Source organism: Oncorhynchus nerka, linkage group LG24, assembly GCF_034236695.1.
Source record: "Oncorhynchus nerka isolate Pitt River linkage group LG24, Oner_Uvic_2.0, whole genome shotgun sequence".
Taxonomy (NCBI): Eukaryota; Metazoa; Chordata; class Actinopteri; order Salmoniformes; family Salmonidae; genus Oncorhynchus; species Oncorhynchus nerka.
The window spans coordinates 44,102,726-44,123,188 of NC_088419.1; the positions used below are offsets into that span (position 1 = coordinate 44,102,726).

Consider the following 20,463-nt stretch of genomic DNA (forward strand, 5'->3'; position numbering starts at 1 on the left):
GCCACAATCATACAGTGCATTCGGAAAATATTCAGTCTTGACTTTTTCCACGTTTTGCTAATTCTAAAATAGATTAAATAATTTTTCCCTCGTCAGTCTAAACAAAATAATGACAAAGCGAAAACAGGTTTTTGGAAATGTTATTAAAAATAAAAAACAGATACCATATTTACCTAAGTATTCAGACCCTTTGCTATGAAACTCAAAATTGAGCTCAGGTGCATCCTGTTTCCATTGATCATCCTTGATGTTTCTACAACTTGATTGGAGTCCCCCTGTGGTAAATTAAATTGATTGGGCATGATTTGGAAAGGCACACACCTGTCTATATACGGTTCCACAGTTGACAGTGCACGTCAGAGCGAAAACCAAGCCATGGGGTCGAGGGAATTGTCCGTATATCCCCGAGAAAGGATTGTGTCGAAGCACAGATCTGGGGAAGGGTACAAAAGAATGTCTGCAGCATTGAAGGTTCCCAAGAACGCAGTGGCCTCCTTCATTCTGAAAGAAGATTGGAACCACCAAGACTTCCTAGTCTAGGCAGCCAGCTCTAACTGAGCAATCGGGGGAGAAGGACATTGGTCAGGGAGATGATCAAGAACCTGATGGTCACTGACAGCTCCAGAGTTCTTCTGTGGAGATGGGAGAACCTTCAAGAATGACAACCATCTCTGCAGCACTCCACCAATCAAGCCTTTATGTTAGTGGCCAGACGGAATCCACTCCTCAGTAAAAGGCACATGACAGCCCGCTTGGAGTTTGCCAAGATGCACCTAAAGGACTCTCAGAACATGAGAAACAAGATTATCTGGTCTAATGAAACCAAGATTGAACTCTTTGGCCTGAATGCCAAGCGTCACGTTTGGAGGAAATCTGGTTTGATGGCTTTGGGACAAGTCTCTGAATGTCCTTGATTGGCCCAGCCTGAAAATAGCTGTGCAGCGGCATTCCCCATCCAACCGGACAGAGCTTGAGAGGATCTGCAGAGAACAGTGGGATAAACTCCCCAAATACATGTGTGCCAAGCTTGTCATACCCAAGAAGACTCGAGGCTGTAATTGCTGCCAAAGGTGCATCAACAAAGTACTGAGTAAGGGTCTGAATACTTATGTAAATGTGATATTTGCAAAATTGTCTTAACTGTTTTTGCTTTTTCATTTTTGAATAAGGCTGTAACGTCACAAAATGTGGGAAAAGTCAAGGGGCCTGAATACTTTCCGAATGCGCTGTATGTCAAACTATTTGTAAGTCGCTCTGGATAAGAGCGTCTGCTAAATGACTTAAATGTAAATGTAAATGTAGCAGCAGTGTACAAATGGAGGGGGGGGGGGTCAATGTAATAATCCGGTGGCCATTTGATTAATTGTTCAGCAGTCTTATGGCTTGGGGTTAGAAGCTGTTAAAGAGCCTTTTTTGTCCTAGGCGCTCCAGTACCGCTTGCCGTGAGGTAGCAGAGAAAACAGTCTATGACTTGGGTGACTGGGTTCTAACAATTTTATGGGCTTTCCTCTGACACCCCCTATTATATAGGTCTTGGATTGCAGGAAGCTTGGCCCCAGTGATGTAGTGGGCCGTACGAACTACCCTCTGTAGCACCTTACGGTCAGATGCCGAGCAGTTGCCTTACGAGGCGGTGATGCAACCGGTCAGGATCCTCTCTGTTGCAGTGTAGAACTTTATGAGGATCTGGGGACCTATGCAGAATCTTTTCAGTCTCCTGAGGGGGAAAAGGTTTTGTTGTACCATCTTCACGACTGTCTTGGTGTGTTTGGACAATGATAGATCGTTGGTGATATGGACACCAAGAAACTTTCTAACTCTCGCCCCGCTCCACTACAGTCCCATTGATGTTAATGGGGGGCTGTTCGGCTCGCCTTTTCTTGCAGTTCACTATCAGCTCATTTGTCTTGCTCACATTGAGGGAGAGGTTGTTATCCTGGCACCACACTGACCTCTGACCTCCTCCCTATCGGCCGTCTCATCGTTGTTGGTGATCAGGCCTACTACTTTTGTGTCATCAGCTAATTTAGTGATGGTGTTGGAGTCATGTTTGGCCATGCAGTCGTGGGTGAACAGGGAATACAGGAGAGGACTAAGTACACACTACTGAGGGGCCCCAGTGTTAAGGATCAGCATTGCAGACAAGTTGTTGCCTACTCTTACCACCTGGGGGCGGCCCGTCAGGAAGTCCAGAGTCCAGTTGCAGAGGGAGGTGTTTAGTCCGAGGGTCCTTAGCTTAGTGATGAGCTTCGTGGGCACTATGGTTTTGAACGCTGAGCTGTAGTCAATGAACAACATTCCTTTTGTCCAGGTGGGAAAGGACAGTGTGGAGTGTGATCTGTTGGGGCGGTTGAGTGGAGTGGGTCTAGGGTATCTGGGAGGATGCTGTTGATGTGAGCCATGACCAGCCTTTCAAAGCACGTCATTTAGGCAGGTTACCATCGCGTCCTTTGCCACAGGGACTATGGTGGTCTGCTTGAAAAATATTACAGACTCAGTCAGGAAGAGGTTGAAAATGTCAGTGAAGACACTTGCCAGTTGGTCCGTGCATGCTTTGAGTATACGTCCTAGTAATCCATCTGGCCCCGCGGCTTTGTGAATGTTGACCTGTTTAAAAGGTCTTGCTCACATCGGCTACCGAGAGCATTATCACACAGTCATGCAGAACAGCTGGTGCTCTCGTACATGCTTCAGTCAATGTTGCTTGCCTCGAAGCGAGCATAAAAGGCATTTAACTCATCTGGTAGGCTCGTGTCACTGGGCAGCTCGCGTCTGGGTTTCCCTTTGTAGTCCATAATAGTTTTCAAGCCTTGCCACATCCGACGAGCGTCAGAGCCGGTGTAGTAGGATTCAATCTTAATCCTGTTTTGACGCCTTGCTTGTTTGATGGTTCGTCTGAGGGCATAGCGGGATTTCTTATAGGTGCCCGGATTAGTGTTCCGCTCCGTAAAAGCGGCTAGCCTTTAGCTCAATGCGGATGTTGCCTGTAATCCATGGCTTCTGGTTGGGATATGCAGTCACTGTGGGAACGACGTCATCGATGAACTTATTGATGAAGCCGATGACAGAGGTGGTGTACTCCTCAATGTCATTGGATGAATCCCGGAACATATTCCAGTCTCTACTAGCAAAACAGTCCTGTTGCGTAGCATCCGCACCATCTGACCACTTCCGTATTGAGTGAGTCACTGGTACTTCCTGTTTTAGTTTTTGCTTGTAAGCAGGAATCAGGAGGATGGAATTATGGTCGGATTTACCAAATGGTGGGCGAGGGAGAGCTATGCATCTCTATGTGTGGATTAAAGGTAGTCTAGAGTTTTGTTTCCTCTGGTTGCACATGTGACATGCTGGTAAAAAGTTGGTAAAACTATTTTAGGTTTGCCTGTATTAAAGTTCCCGGCCACTAGGAGAGCCACTTCTGGGTGAGTATTTTCTTGTTTATGGCCTTATCGAGTTGGTTGAAAGCGGTCTTAGTGCCAGCATCGGTCTGTGGTGGTAAATGGAAAGCTATGAATAATAGATGAGAACTCTCTTGGTAGATAGTGTGGTCTACAGCTTATCATAAGATACTCTACTTCAGGTGAGCAATACCTCGAGATGTCTTTAATATTAGACATCGTGCACCAGCTGTTATTGACAAATAGACACACACCCCCACTCCTCATCTTACCAGATGTAGCTTTTCTGTTCTGCCGGTGCATTGAAAATCTCTCCAGCTCTTTATTGTCTATGTCGTCGTTCAACCACGACTCGGTGAAACATAGGATATTACAATTCTTAATGTCCCATTGGTAGGATAATCGTAATCGTAGATCATCCATTTTATTTTCCAATGATTGCATGTTAGCAAGTAGAATTGATGGCAATGGGCATTTACTCGCTCTCCTAAGGATTCTCAAAAGGCAACCTGATCTCCGTCCTCTTTTCCTCCGTCTTTTCTTTACGCAAATGACGTGGATCTGGGCCTGTTCCCGGGAGAGCAGTATCTCTTTCTCGTCAGACTCATTAAAGGAAAAAGTTTCTTCCAGTCCGTGGTGAATAATCCCAGTTCTGATGTCAAGAAGTTATTTTCGGTCATAAGAGACGGTAGCAGCAACATTATGTACAAAATACATTTAAAAATAAGTTAAAAACTAACAAAATAGCACAGTTGGTTAGGAGCAAAAAAATGAACTAAATAACAAAAATTGATTACGGGCATATAAAACGGCAGCCATCCTCTTCGGCGCCAAAGACATTAAAACTATTAAATAACACATGTGGAATCATGTAATAACCAAAAATGTGTTAACCTCTAGCGACAAGCAATCCCGTATCCGGGAGCGTAATCATAGCCTCAAGTGCATTACCATATTTCCTATTCCTATCCTAGTTTCCTATTCATGAAAATTGCAAATGAAATGAAATAAATATATTGAAACACAAGCTTAGCCTTTTGTTAACAACACTGTAATCTCAGATTTTCAAAATATGCGTTACAGCCAACGCTAGACAAGCATTTGTGTAAGTTTAGCATGGCATAATGCTATGCTAGGCTGTGCTGGCAGCAGGCAACATTTTCACAAAAATAAGAAAAGCAACCAAATTAAATCATTTACCTTTGAAGAACTTCAGATGCTTTCACTCAGGAGACTCCCAGTTAGAAAAACGTCACGTTTGTTCATCCTGCTTGGCTGAGAAATCGATCGAAAATACTTAAACTATAACGCCAAACTTTTTTCTAAATTTGCTCCATAATATTGACAGAAACACGGCAAACGTTGTTTAGGATCCATCCTCAAGGTGTTTTTAACATATGTATTCGATAATATATCCGTGGAGGCAGTTGGTTTCTCATAAGAAACAATTGGAAAAATGGCTACCTCAGTATTTTACGCAAGGTTTTCTCCTGGAGACACCATGCGTCCACTCGCCCTATATGGTCTCTTACAGCCATCCTCCAATGGAAATGCCTAAAAAGACGTCACAATGCTGCAGACACCTTGGGGAAAACGTGGAAAACGTAAGCTGACTCCTAGCTCCTTCACAGCCATATAAGGAGTCATTGGCATGAGGCGGTTTAAAAAAATGCGACACTTCCTGATTGGATTTTTATCTGGGTTTCCCCTGTAACATCAGTTCTGTGCCACTCACAGACAATATCTTTGCAGTTTTAGAAACATCAGTGTTTTCTTTCCAAAGCTGTCAATTATATGCATAGTCGAGCATCTTTTCGTGACAAAATATCTTCTTTAAAACGGGAACGTTTTTCATCCAAAAATTAAAATAGCGCCCCCTATATCCAAGGAGTGAAACAAATCAAAATGTATTTGAGATTCGAGATTCTTCAAAGTAGCCACCCTTTGCCCTGATGACAGCTTTACATAATCTTGGTATTCTCTCAACCGGCTTCATCTGTAATGCTTTTCCAACAGTCTTGAAGGAGTTCCCACATATGCTGAGCACTTGTTGGCTGCTTTTCCTTCACTCATCCCAAACAATCTCAATTGGGTTGAGATTGGGTGATTGTGGAGGCCAGGTCATCTGATGCAGCACTCCATCAGTCTCCTTCTTGGTCAAATAGCCCTTTCACAGCCTGGAGGTGTGTTGGATCATTGTCCTGTTGAAAAACAAATGATAGTCCCACTAAGCACAAACCAGTTGGGATGGTGTATTGCTGCAAAATGCTCTGGTAGCCATGCTGGTTAAGTGTGCCTTGAATTCTAAATAAATCACTGACAGTGTCACCAGAAAAGCAGCCCCACACCATCACACCTCCTCCTCCATGCTTCAAGGTGGGAATCACACATGCGGAGATCATCTGTTCACCTACTCTGCATCTCACAAAGATACAGCTGTTGGAACCAAAAATCTCCCATTTTTTCTCAGTCATAGCTGGTTCAACGCCCACCCCCCATATAGATTGGGGGCACCATAAGCCACTTTGGGCTCATCCTGTCTTTATCTGCACCAGGCGTTATCTTAACCCCCGACCCTGGCCTAATTTCCCAGTTGCCAGGATGTCTAAGAACCATTGAGGTCTTTGTTCTACTCCTCTCTATTCCAGTTACATCCACCAGCCTGTCACTGGAATGCCAGCTGTAGGTTTCATCACCAAGTTAATAAATTGTCAGCTCAAGATCTCTAGTAAAACCATATGCCCAGATTAGCTGCAGGGTGCTAGTGCTAGAGTGGAGACCATAAAACACAGCATTAGCAGGACAGAAATATCTTACTGTTAAGTGAATAATTGTTAAATAACCAACACATAAGGTACATTTGTAATTTTTCTATTTTCTGTCTGTTTCTTGGTCCAAGAAAGTGTATTCTTCTTATTGGTGTCCATTAGTAGTGGTTTCTTTGCAGCAATTTGACCATGAAGGCAGTCTCATCTGAACTCATGCGGTCTCTCCTTCACTGCAGCCGAGGTGAGTAAGACATTTAAACGTGTTAACCCTCGCAAGGCTGCAGGCCCAGACGGCATCCCCAGCCGCGCCCTCAGAGCATGCGCAGACCAGCTGGCCGGTGTGTTTACGGACATATTCAATCAATCCCTATACCAGTCTGCTGTTCCCACATGCTTCAAGAGGGCCACCATTGTTCCTGTTCCCAAGAAAGCTAAGGTAACTGAGCTAAACGACTACCGCCCCGTAGCACTCACTTCCGTCATCATGAAGTGCTTTGAGAGACTAGTCAAGGACCATATCACCTCCACCCTACCTGACACCCTAGACCCACTCCAATTTGCTTACCGCCCAAATAGGTCCACAGACGATGCAATCTCAACCACACTGCACACTGCCCTAACCCACCTGGACAAGAGGAATACCTATGTGAGAATGCTGTTCATCGACTACAGCTCGGCATTCAACACCATAGTACCCTCCAAGCTCGCCATCAAGCTCGAGACCCTGGGTCTCGACCCCGCCCTGTGCAACTGGGTTCTGACTTCCTGACGGGCCGCCCCAGGTGGTGAGGGTAGGCAACAACATCTCCTCCCGCTGATCCTCAACACGGGGCCCCACAAGGGTGCGTTCTGAGCCCTCTCCTGTACTCCCTGTTCACCCACGACTGCGTGGCCATGCACGCCTCCAACTCAATCATCAAGTTTGCGGACGACACAACAGTGGTAGGCTTGATTACCAACAACGACGAGACGGCCTACAGGGAGGAGGTGAGGGCCCTCGGAGTGTGGTGTCAGGAAAATAACCTCACACTCAACGTCAACAAAAGTAAGGAGATGATTGTGGACTTCAGGAAACAGCAGAGGGAACACCCCCCCTATCCACATCGATGGATCAGTAGTGGAGAGGGTAGCAAGTTTTAAGTTCCTCGGCATACACATCACAGACAAACTGAATTGGTCCACTCACACTGACAGCGTCGTGAAGAAGGCGCAGCAGCGCCTCTTCAACCTCAGGAGGCTGAAGAAATTCGGCTTGTCACCAAAAGCACTCACAAACTTCTACAGATGCACAATCGAGAGCATCCTGGCGGGCTGTATCACCGCCTGGTACGGCAACTGCTCCGCCCCTCAACCGTAAGGCTCTCCAGAGGGTAGTGAGGTTTGCACAACGCATCACCGGGGGCAAACTACCTGCCCTCCAGGACACCTACACCACCCGATGTTACAGGAAGGCCATAAAGATCATCAAGGACATCAACCACCCGAACCACTGCCTGTTCACCCCGCTATCATCCAGAAGGCGAGGTCAGTACAGGTGCATCAAAGCTGGGACCGAGAGACTGAAAAACTGCTTCTATCTCAAGGCCATCAGACTGTTAAACAGCCACCACTAACATTGAGTGGCTGCTGCCAACACACTGTCATTGACACTGACCCAACTCCAGCCACTTTAATAATGGGAAATGATGTAAATATATCACTAGCCACTTTAAACAATGCTACCTTATATAATGTTACTTACCCTACATTATTCATCTCATATGCATATGTATATACTGTACTCTAGATCATCGACTGCATTCTTATGTCACTAGCCACTTTAACTATGCCACTTTGTTTACTTTGTCTACATACTCATCTCATATGTATATACTGTACTCGATACCATCTACTGTATGCTGCTCTGTACCATCACTCATTCATATATCCTTATGTACATATTCCTTATCCCCTTACACTGTGTATAAGACAGTAGTTTTGGAATTGTTAGTTAGATTACTTGTTGGTTATCACTGCATTGTCGGAACTAGAAGCACAAGCATTTCGCTACACTCGCATTAACATCTGCTAACCATGTGTATGTGACAAATCAAATTTGATTTGATTTGATTTGAACAGTTCTGATGTGTCTGTAACTTGAACTCTGTTTATTTATTTTGTCTGCAATTATTGAGGCTGGTAACTCTAATGAACTTATCCTCTGCAGCAGAGGTAACTCTGTGTCTTCCTTTCCTGTGGCGATCCTCACGAGAGCCAGTTTCATCATTGCGCTTGATGGTTTTTGCGACTGTACTTTAAGAAACGTTCAAAGTTCTTGAAATGTTCCGCATTGACTGACCTTCTTGTCTTAAATAATGATGGACTGCCATTTCTCTTTGCTTATTTGAGCTGTTCTTGCCATGATATGGACTTGGTCTTTACCCAAATAGGGCTATCTTCTGTATACCACTGCTACCTTGTCACAACACATCTGATTGACTCAAACGCATTAAAAATAAATTCCACAAATTAACTTTTAAGAAGGCAAACCTGTTAATTGAAATGCATTCCAGGTGACTACCTCATGAAGCTGGGTGAGAGAATGTCAAGAGTGTGCAAAGCTGTCATCAAGGCAAAGAATCTGAAATATAAAATATACTTTGATTTGTTTAACACTTCTCCTACATGGTTCCATATGTGTTATTTCATAGTTTTGATGTCTTCACTATTATTCTACAATGTAGAAAAGAGTAAAAAATATAGAAAAAAAATGTTTAATGAGTAGGTGTGTCCAAGCTTTCGATAACACGTAGATATAATTTAAACACGCTAACATCTCCATTCCCCTATCTGTCCAGGTACCCTGGGGCGTCTGAAGGGCAGTATCCTGAGGATGGCCTTCCTGGACAACACGGGCACCTTCCTTCCCCCTGCCTTCGAGCTGTGGTACGAGCCCAACGCCGTGGGCGCCGACAGTGAGGAGCGAGACAAAGCCCGTAAACGCCGCCCGGTCTCTGTGTCGCCCTCCACCTCCCAGGAGCTGCAGGAGAGTCAGTTTGCGGTGGTGTGCTCTGAGAAACAGGCTAAGGTCATAGCACTGCCCTCCCAGAACTGCATATTCAAACACAGCATCACAGAGACATCGTTCGTCCTGAGGGCTGACGTGGTCCAGATGAACATAGGGAACTGTGTGGCCTGTTTCTGTGCTAACGGACACATCATGACCCTCAGGTGAGTCAGTGGGCCATGCAACCACACACAGGTTAGAAATACATACATTAAAGCTAATTGATAATACCTATTTTACAATAGCTTATTGAATGCTAAGGTTAGACTGAAGGTTTCTAGATTAAAAGTTATTTTTCTGGACACGGCCAGTAGAATGATGTTGTGTTTGAGTAAAAATGTGCTGTATGTGGTCTCCATCTTTGTCTGAAGTCTGCCGGGGCTGAGACCATTGCTTGATGTAAACTACCTGCCGCTGACAGACATGCGGATAGCCCGGACCTTCTGCTTCACCAACCTGGGCCAGGCCATGTACCTCACCTCCCCCACTGAGATACAGAGGATCACATACAGCCAGGAGACCTGTGAGAACCTGCAGGTTAGGACCTCACAAATACACCCACACAAGAACTCAGGCATGCACGCTAACACACACACACACACACAATCAATATACATGCATTTATGTGTGTATGTGCGTGTTTCAGGAGATGCTAGGAGAACTATTCACACCAGTGGAGACCCCGGAGGCTCCCAACCGAGGATTCTTCAAGGGGCTTTTTGGGGGAGGAGCAACTTCCCTAGACAGAGAGGAGCTATGTGAGTGACACATACACAGAATGTACATACATACGGTACACACAGAAACTCTATTCTTCATCGTAATACATCCAAAGTCCCTAACACAGCAGGCACTAAGATGACATACTCAGTGTAAGTTTGATATCTGTTACAAGTCTCTCTCTTTCTGTGCCTATTGTATCTCCCAATCACCTGCCTCTTCCTCTCTCTTTGTCTTTCTGAATCTCTCTCTCACACGTCCTACCTTCCTCTCTCTCTCTTTCCTCTCCACCTCTCTTTCTACCCTTTTCCTCCAGTTGGTGAGATGCAGGCGGGTAAAGCATCCCGTGGCCTTGCCCAGCACATCCCGGGTCCTCAGGGCCTGGAAGGCATGAAGGGTGCAGCCTCGGGCGTGGTGGCGGACCTGGCACGTGCCCGGATAGCACTGGACGAGAGAGGGCAGAAACTGGGCGAGCTGGATGAGAGGACGGCCGCAATGCTGGCCAGCGCAGACTCCTTTGGCAAACACGCCCACGATGTAAGAAAGAGAGACATTACATTGTGAGACAAAACATAAAACTGATCTTAGATCAGCTTCCTCCTATGCTCCTAGAATATGCTGCTTGTATAGTGTCATGTATAGCCCCTAGAGGGAGACAAATGGCAGTTTTCTGTAACACTAGTTTTTCATTTTCCCCTCTCTCCACAGATGATGCTGAAGTGCAAAGACAAGAAGTGGTACCAGTTCTGATCTGAAAGAGGGGAGCAGAGCCAAAGAGACACTGCTTCATCCGGACTCTACATGCCCCCCTCCTCCATCTCTCCGTCCATACATCCTTCCATCTCTCCTTCCTTCGCTGGACACGTGGGATACTCTTCCCTAGCACAATGTTGTATACTGTATTTACCTCAGTCATAAGGTTTCATATGAGGAACGGACTAGAGAGAAGGACAAACTGGAAAAAAGGTGTCCTTTTTATTGTTATCTTTTGTTTGTTTGTTTTCCCCTCTGTGGCCTGCCAGTTGGTTGGAGCTCTGGGGTTCTCTCATCCTCATTCGCCAAAATGTTCTGTGCCGTCGTCTCTGCTCCAACCAATCCAGAACCAGTATACTAAAGACAAAAACAGACACAACTGAGAAAAAATTAACAACGAAGAAAAAACAACTACAAAAAAAATCTCAAAAAGGAAAAAGATGAAGAAAAAAAATATATATATATATATACATAATTATATATACATAAATCTATATAAATGATCAACGCTGTATTCACTTCCGACTGTCAAGTGCAAAACAACAAGAGGAGAACTTCACAGGTGGAGCGAAACTGGTGGTGGGCATAAGAAGCTCTACTCAAAGTAACAGGATGTGTTGCCATAGTGACAGCCGGCTCTATGCAGAGAGTTGCAGGATTAAAAAAGCAAGTCATTCCAATGTACACTGGATCCTCTCTCCTTGATCCAACTAGACTCTCCTCATCATATGGATTCACTGTTTTCGTATTGTTCCCAACTGTATTATACATGTATTCATTTCCTTTCTCTTGTGTATCGTTAATTTTAAGCTCAGTCTGTTTTACTTTAAATCTGTTTTTATTTGTTCTTAGTTGTCGTGAAAGTTGTGAATTATGATATATTTTGATTTGGTAATGTTGCCAGTATGTTTTGTGGCTTTGTCTAACTCCCATTAATTGATCCTTATAAAAAGGGCTGGATTCAAAAAGAGGGCATGGATATAAAATACATAGATTTATCATGTAGATCAGTACACGTCACCATAAATAATGTGTCATACCAGGTATCACACACATCAGAAATCTAAAAGCAAGATCAGAACTCTAGAAGCAAGACTGTCAGTGTCTCCTCTCCCTGAAGTGTTTAATTTGACATGTAAATGCTACCTTCCCCCCCTGACCTCATCATGCCATTAACATCTACTACAGTTTGGCTTTAATAATGACTCTGTGTGAATTATGTCAGTGTTACAGTAGGCCTATACACTGCTAGTGTATCCACACCTATTGTATTGATTTTCAGGAGTAATATTGTATGGACATGAACTCCTCGAGTGCACATACACAAACCTATTTGTGTGTGTTGATATATGCAGGAATATATATATGTACATTCAGGCAAAGTCATGCATTTTTGAAGACAGAAACGTTTTTTTTCTTTTTTCCGTAAAATAACTTTGTCAGTGTGAGTGGTCTATTAATTCACATTTTATATATTGAAGTGTAAGAGACGCTGCTATATGTGTAGTGTGTCGGAACTGTCCTCTGTTTCTGTCCCCATTTCAGTGGTGAAAACACTCATATGTATCTACTTTAATGTTCTGCCAGGCTTCTCTACCATTCTTTTGTAAATAGGTAAATAGTTTGACAATCTAAGACCAATTGAAAAGTGGTTGACATTGCTCAAGCAAGCGACACAAGGACAGCTGCCATATTTTTTCTAACGCCAAAGAATTATTTTAGCTTTCGTTTCATTGTTCTATTACTGAACTCTATTACTCAATTACTCAACTTACTCAACATACCAAGTGTTTCACTAATTGAAATACGATAGGTCTAGGTCTGTCTATACAGGGCCTCTGGGAACTGTGCATTCTGACCCGGTCACTGAGTTTAGGTTCCAGGTCTTTCTTCTCGAAGACCTTTTCGACTCATCATGATAGGAGATGGCTGGTTAGGTTGGAGTAAGATTACAGCAACTCAACCGTGAGGCCACTAGTGAGGGTAGCAAGTTTTCAGAATCGAACACAAGTATTGTATTCACAACATTGTGCCCTTCATAAAAGTTTTACTAACTTCTAAACAACATTTGACCCGCACAGTATCTTTCAAGGTAGACGTTGCCACAAGCAGCACCGCAGATATTGAGATGAGCGAGATGCAAGATTTTGCTCTCACACAATCACACAGTATAGGTGCATGTGTGTTGGGTAGCCAGGGTGCCAAAATAGCGAAGAAGTTGAGCATCGTGCTTCAACGCTCTTAGTTGTTGCAGAAATTGACCCACCATGCCATTTACTTTTTGCAACTACGTCTCATATTGCTGAGTCTACCTTTAATGTTCAACTTTGCTGTCTTTTCCTTTCCCATTTTCAGTTGTACATTGTTCTTTAACATTTTTTGGTTTGTTGTATGATCAACAATGTCTTTCTTGTCTGAAATACTTGATTTCCATGACCAAGCTTTCTGTATCCAATCAATTGTGGGAAATCGCCAAGAAAAAAAGAAACAAGTCAGTAACCACGGTAAGTAGAGGATGTCTACATCAGCAGGATGATGCAACCTCTGTGTAATGTGGCTCCATCATAGACCGGCCTCGCATGTTCAGTGTCCGAGTCTGCACACATCATGCTTCAACTCTCCCTCGCTTGTCTTCTAATGCATTCTCCTTCTACTCCAATAGCAGTTCCAAGTGGCTCATGTTGGTGATGCTAACTAACAGGTTTGGTCTCCTCTGTGTTCTAGTATGCATTGTTGTGTGGATGTCAGTAGGTAGCCCTGCTTCAATCTTCCAAGGTGGAAAGAATACTTCAGGAAAAAAACAACTAGTCTATGATTGAGGTCCTTCCCTTCCCTTCTAGCTCTCTTTTATTTTTCTATTCGATTTTTTAAATGTGTTTTTTCTTGTCTTTGAGTGAGTTGTTTCTTGCCTATACTCAGTATGCAGTATTCTTCTTACCTGGTGTGATTCATACTAATTTACAAGAGGGAGTCTGTCCGCCATAATGCCATTTTCTGTCCTGGATTTGTGGGTTGCAGTATTTTCTCATTGTAGCCAATTTTCTTGTACAGTTTTATGCAAATTTCACATGGATGTTTATGACTTTCTCTGCTGCCACAAACAATTTAGAAATTATGTAGATAGAAATGACTGTGCAACGGAAAATAAAAGTGGAAAAAATGTATACCTTTGGTGGTGGTTTATTCTCCATGTCCATCATGAACCCTAAGGTAAATGCACTGCCATCTTTTGCAGGGTAGTGCTGCTTCTTTCATACAGTTGTGTTGCTCAAATAAGTCTATTAACACAGAGGAATTTGTTAGAGTACTCATTTGAGAAGGCCAAAGCCATTGTCTTACAGCATTGATACACCATCTGGGGTATCTAAAAGAACAAGGGTGCTGAGGGTGCTGCAGCACCCCCTGACAAATCTGAATAACTAAACAAATATTAAACTTATAACGGCGACTCCCAGTGTGAGTTTTTTTATGCATGTGATGTCAGAATGCTCTCACTATTCCAATGTGATTGCTAAGCAACAGGACAGTTAAAACTTCTTATGGCTTGGGGGCGCTATTTTCACGTCCGGATATAAAGTGTGCCCAAAGTAAACTGCCTGCTACTCAGGCCCAGAAACTTATGCATATAACATATAAGATATTATATGCATATAATTGGTATAGTTGGATAGAAAGCACTCTGAAGTTTCTAAAACTGTTTGAATAAAGTCTGTGAGTATAACAGAACTGATTTGGCAGGCTAAAACCCGAGCACAATCCATCCAGGGAATTGTTTTTTTGAGGTCAATCTGTTTTCCATTTGTTTTCTACAGCAAGGCTGTTTTAATAGAAATATCCTTGCAGTTCCTATAGCTTCCACTAGATGTCAAAAGTCTTTAGAAATTAGTTGATGTTTTTCTTTAGAGAAATGAAGAAGTATCCCTGTTATTTTCCTGTGTCACTCCAGGTGCACTCTCATGATTTGGTGCGCACGACCTAGAACATGCTTTCATTGTTTAGTCCGGTATTGAACGCTGTTTATCCCGGCTTAAATTTGATAGATTATTTACGTAAAAAAATAACTAAAGTTGTATTACGAAAGTTGTTTGAAATGTTTGGACAAAGATTACAGGTAACTTTGAGATTTTGTAGTCATGTAGCGTGAGTTGGACCCTTTATTTTTCTGGATCAAAAGCGCCAAATAAATTGACATTTTGGATATATAACGATGGAATTAATCGAACAAAGGGACCATTTGTGATGTTTATGGGACATATTGGAGTGCCAACAGAAGAAGCTCGTCAAAGGTAAGGCATGAATTATATCTTTATTTCTGAGTTTTGTGCCATAGCTGGCAGTTTAATTATGATTTGTCTGTCTTTGTTTGATGGGGTGCTGTCCTCAGATAATAGCACGGTTTGCAAATCTGACACTGCGGCTGGATTCACAACAAGTGTAGCTTTAATTTGGTGTATCGCATGTGTGATTTCATGAAAGTTTAATTTTTATAATAATTTAATTTGAATTTGGCGCTCTGCCATTTCACTGGATGTTGCCAAATTGATCTCGCTAAAGGGATTTGATCCTTAACCTACGTTGCCCTTAAACCAATACACGCTGCCTGCTAATTATCTATAGGCTATGTTTCAATCAGTCAATTTCAAATGATTTTCTATCAAGTTTTATTTTCTAATAACAATTTGAATTGAGGTATCATTCATTCGCATAGATGTAGCCCATTTCACTGCTGTGGATAGTTTATGTTTGGGGGCTTTACTGAGCTGCACAAACTTCTCTCTTCGAGGAGAGCCCAAGCAATTCCCCAACCTCGGCAAGACGGAGCTGCTCTTCCTCCCGGGGAAGGACTGCCCGTTCCATGATCTCGCCATCACGGTTGACAACTCCATTGTGTCCTCCTCCCAGAGCGCTAAGAACCTTGGCGTGATCCTGGACAACACCCTGTCGTTCTCAACTAACATCAAGGCGGTGGCCCGTTCCTGTAGGTTCATGCTCTACAACATCCGCAGAGTACGACCCTGCCTCACACAGGAAGCGGCGCAGGTCCTAATCCAGGCACTTGTCATCTCCCGTCTGGATTACTGCAACTCGCTGTTGGCTGGGCTCCCTGCCTGTGCCATTAAACCCCTACAACTCATCCAGAACGCCGCAGCCCGCCTGGTGTTCAACCTTCCAAGTTCTCTCACGTCACCCCACTCCTCCGCTCCCTCCACTGGCTTCCAGTTGAAGCTCGCATCCGCTACAAGACCATGGTGCTTGCCTACGGAGCTGTGAGGGGAACGGCACCTCAGTACCTCCAGGCTCTGATCAGGCCCTACACCCAAACAAGGGCACTGCGTTCATCCACCTCTGGCCTGCTCGCCTCCCTACCACTGAGGAAGTACAGTTCCCGCTCAGCCCAGTCAAAACTGTTCGCTGCTCTGGCCCCCCAATGGTGGAACAAACTCCCTCACGACGCCAGGACAGCGGAGTCAATCACCACCTTCCGGAGACACCTGAAACCCCACCTCTTTAAGGAATACCTAGGATAGGATAAAGTAATCCTTCTCACCCCCCTTAAAAGATTTAGATGCACTATTGTAAAGTGGCTGTTCCACTGGATGTCATAAGGTGAACGCACCAATTTGTAAGTCGCTCTGGATAAGAGCGTCTGCTAAATGACTTAAATGTAAATGTAAATGTTTCCACAGATCAGGTAAGCAGACATTTGCGCAGTCTAGCACAAACTTTTCCCCCTGGCACATTTTCTGGATGGTTCGCATTACCTTCATTGTTGTTTTCCTTACAAATAATACCTTTGGACGTGTGCGTTCCTATCCAAGTAAGTGTCTTATTTTCTGTATATCGTGTTGTCGTTTCTACTGTAGCATACAGTATATACAATGCATACGGAAAGTATTCAGACCCCTTCCTTTTTTCCACATTTCGTTACAGCCTTATTTCAATCTACACACAATACCCCATAAAGACAAAGTGAAAATAGTTTTTTACATTTTTTAGAAAATGTATTAAAAATAAAAACTGAAATATCTTATTTACATAAGTATTCCGACTCTTTGCTATGATACTCAAAATTGAGCTCAGATGCATCCTGTTTCCACAACTGTTTCCACAACAACTCTGGTAATTCAATTGATTGGGCATGATTTGACAGTGCATGTCAGAGCAAAAATCAAGCCATGAGGTCGAAGGGAAGGGTAAAAACATTTCTGCAGCATTGAAGCTCCGCAAGAACACAGTGGCCTCCATCATTCTTAAATGGAAGATGTTAAGAACCACCAAGACTCCTGCTAGAGCTGGCTGCCCAGCCAAACTGAGCAAGTGGGGGAGAAGGGCTTTGGTTCGGAAGGTGACCAAAAACCCCCAAGTCATTCTGACAGAGCTCCAGAGTACCTCTATGGAGATGGGAGAACCTTCCAGAAGGACAACCATCTCTACAGCACTCCACCAATCAGTCCGTTATGGTAGAAATTGGCAAGAGACACCTAAAGGACTCTGTTACGGATACCAGTATTCTGTGTGTGTGTATCCTGTGTGTGTGTGTATCCTGTGTTCTTTTCTCTCCTTCTCCCCTCACAGGTGAAAATCATCACTCCCCAATCAGTCACCAATCAATCATCAATCAGAAGACACACCTCCTCCTGTTTCCTACCCAATCACAGTTCCTTTCCCTTGGTTTAAAAACCCTGTCAGTTGTTTGCTCTAGAGCTCAATCTCTCTGTAAATGCCCTGTCTGTAGGTCTCTCTGTTTCACTCTCTCTTTGTGTATTGGCCTCTCTTTTGTTTGAGCACCTCCATAGCACTTTGTCATCACCTGTGAGTATTGTTTTTAGTTTTGGTGTTTGTTTGTTTGCAGGTGTGAAAAGGGGGAACCAAGACATGTCGCCCATGGGCATACACTACCTGTAGGTAAACTTTGTTAAAGACACTAGTTAGAACTGGGCGGACCACCCACTGTAGTTTTGGTTAGTTAGTTAGCTGTTGTTAAAGTAGGCTAGTCTAGCTCAGGGGTGTTTTGAATTTACATTTACATTTAAGTCATTTAGCAGACGCTCTTATCCAGAGCGACTTACAAATTGGTGCTTTCACCTTATGACATCCAGTGGAACAGCCACTTTACAATAGTGCATCTAGGTCTTTTAAGGGGGGGGTGAGAAGGATTACTTTATCCTATCCTAGGTATTCCTGAAAGAGGTGGGGTTTCAGGTGTCTCCGGAAGGTGGTGATTGACTCCGCTGTCCTGGCGTCGTGAGGGAGTTTGTTCCACCATTGGGGGGCCAGAGCAGCGAACAGTTTTGACTGGGCTGAGCGGGAACTGTACTTCCTCAGTGGTAGGGAGGCGAGCAGGCCAGAGGTGGATGAACGCAGTGCCCTTGTTTGGGTGTAGGGCCTGATCAGAGCCTGGAGGTACTGAGGTGCCGTTCCCCTCACAGCTCCGTAGGCAAGCACCATGGTCTTGTAGCGGATGCGAGCTTCAACTGGAAGCCAGTGGAGAGAGCGGAGGAGCGGGGTGACGTGAGAGAACTTGGGAAGGTTGAACACCAGACGGGCTGCGGCGTTCTGGATGAGTTGTAGGGGTTTAATGGCAAAGGCAGGGAGCCCAGCCAACAGCGAGTTGCAGTAATCCAGACGGGAGATGACAAGTGCCTGGATTAGGACCTGCGCCGCTTCCTGTGTGTTGAATACTTATTGTTTCTTTCCTTGGGTCCAGCTCAGCCCCTTTTTCTGCTCCCCCCATTACCGTGTGTTTATTAATAAACCCTGAGTTTGACGGTAGATTTCAGTTGTCGTAGTTATTTCGTTCACACTTTTACTTTGTCACTATTATAAATTGCATGAGTTATGTTACGGGTCTCATTACCATCCCCCTAGACTGTCGGGCCAAAAGGGATTCGTAAACAGACTCTCAGATCATGACAAACATAATTATCTGATCTGCTCAAACCATGATTGAACTCTTTGGCCTGAATGCCAAGCGTCACAACTGGAGGAAAACTGTCACCACCCCTACAGTGATGCATGGGGGTGGCAGCATCATGGTGTGGGGATGTTTTTCAGCAGCAGGAACTGGGAGACTGAGGGAAGGGAAAGATGAATGGAGCAAAGTACAGAGAGATCCTTGATAAAACCCTACTCCAGACCGCTTAGGACCACAGACCAGGGCAAAGGTTTACATTCCAACTGGACAATGTCCTAAGCCAACAGCCAAGACAATGCAGGAGTGTCTTTGGGGCAAATCTCTGAATGTCCTTGAGTGGTCCAGCCAGAGCCCGGACTTGAACCCGATCGGACAAATACAGGCGTGCCAAGCTTGTAGAGTCATTCCCAAGACTCAAGGCTGTAATCGCTGCCAAATGGGCTTCAACAAAGAACAACAAAGTACTGAATAAAGGTTCTGAATATTTATTTGCACAAATGTCTAAAAACTTGTAATTGCTTTGTCATTATAGGATATTGTGTGTAGATTGATGAGGGGAAAAAATAATTTAATACATTTTAGAATAAGGCTACAACGCAACAAAATGTGTGAATACTTTATAGTTATATGTACAGTATGTATTGAGCATAATGTATTTGCAGTTGTATTGACATGTTTTCAAGTACTGGTAACATCATGAATTCCAATTATTGCATAGATTGGAATGGACACCTATAATGTGTGTAAAATACTTTCTTGAAGGTTGACCTGATTATAATGAGCAAATGCTAAGCTATTTGCAGCTATGTGTGGCGCCATGTTCGTTGACATTATACAGTGCATTCTGTCAATGTCTGTCAGACCAAAGATGTTATAACAAAATTATGTGAAGGAATGGTTCACTCATCTTTCGAGTAAACTTCTGGAAATTAATGAAGGGAAGTGAATGATAGTTGACAACACACCCCCTTCAAAATGCTAACTATTGCTTGATGCAAAAAAAACTATCCATTGCCAATTATTTTGATCAATGGTGAGCTCACCCATGATGTGATAAATTGTAAATAATGATTGCTATATGCTTATTCATATTGTAGTTTCTGTCAGCCGAGATTTAGCTAAATATGACCGCTTGTGTTATGCCAATCTTTCCTCAGTTAGCGCTAGGACTAATGTAGCCTACATTTCCAGTTTGTATGATATGTTATGCTGTTGCAACTTCTGTGCATGTCTGAACAGTGCATCCCCAAAAAACTTGTCACATTTAGGACATAATTTTTGTGCAAAATGTTTCTGAGAAAAAACATTGTTGCCAGCTCAAACGCTGACTGTTGCGTCAATCGAAACTGGACGTTCTAAAAAAGCATTCTAATCACACCGGTTTGAGAGTACGCTGCAGGGACCGCTGTAGACTGATCACACCCGTTTATTGGTACGTGTGAAAGGGTTAACCAAAAATGTATACAGGCACAGTGGTCTAAGGAGTACTAGCTGTGCCAATAGAGATTCTGGATTCGAGTCCTATGCTCTGTCGCACCCGGCCGCGTTCGCGAGACCCATGGGATGGCGCACAATTGCACCAGCGTCTTCCGGATTAGGGGAGGGTTTGGCCTGCAGGGATGTCCTTGCGACTCCTGTGCCGGGCGCAGTGCAAGCTGACACGGTCATCAGGTGCATGGTGTTTCCCCCGACACCTTGGTGCAGCTGGCTTCCGGGTTAAGTGGGCATTGTGTCAAAAAGCAGTGTGGCTTGGTTGGGTTATGTTTCTGAGGATGCATGGCTCTCGACCTTCACCTCTCCTGAGTCCGTACGGGAGTTGCAGCGATGAGACAAGACTGTAACTACCAATTGGACACTACGACA

The 20,463-nt window shown here is 44.0% G+C and overlaps 1 protein-coding gene across 1 annotated transcript in view; it reads left to right on the top strand.

The window, feature by feature from the left end:
* The window catches only part of stxbp5a (syntaxin binding protein 5a (tomosyn)), a 164,807-nt gene extending 150,958 nt beyond the window's left edge, over positions 1-13,849 (top strand). Inside the window, exons 23-27 of the mRNA XM_065008922.1 lie at positions 9,004-9,376; positions 9,584-9,749; positions 9,859-9,970; positions 10,249-10,469; positions 10,641-13,849. Of these exons, the coding sequence (XP_064864994.1) occupies positions 9,004-9,376; positions 9,584-9,749; positions 9,859-9,970; positions 10,249-10,469; positions 10,641-10,682 (914 nt within the window). The 3' untranslated portion in view covers positions 10,683-13,849. The remainder of the gene's footprint in view (positions 1-9,003; positions 9,377-9,583; positions 9,750-9,858; positions 9,971-10,248; positions 10,470-10,640) is intronic.
* Positions 13,850-20,463: the final 6,614 nt, after the last annotated feature.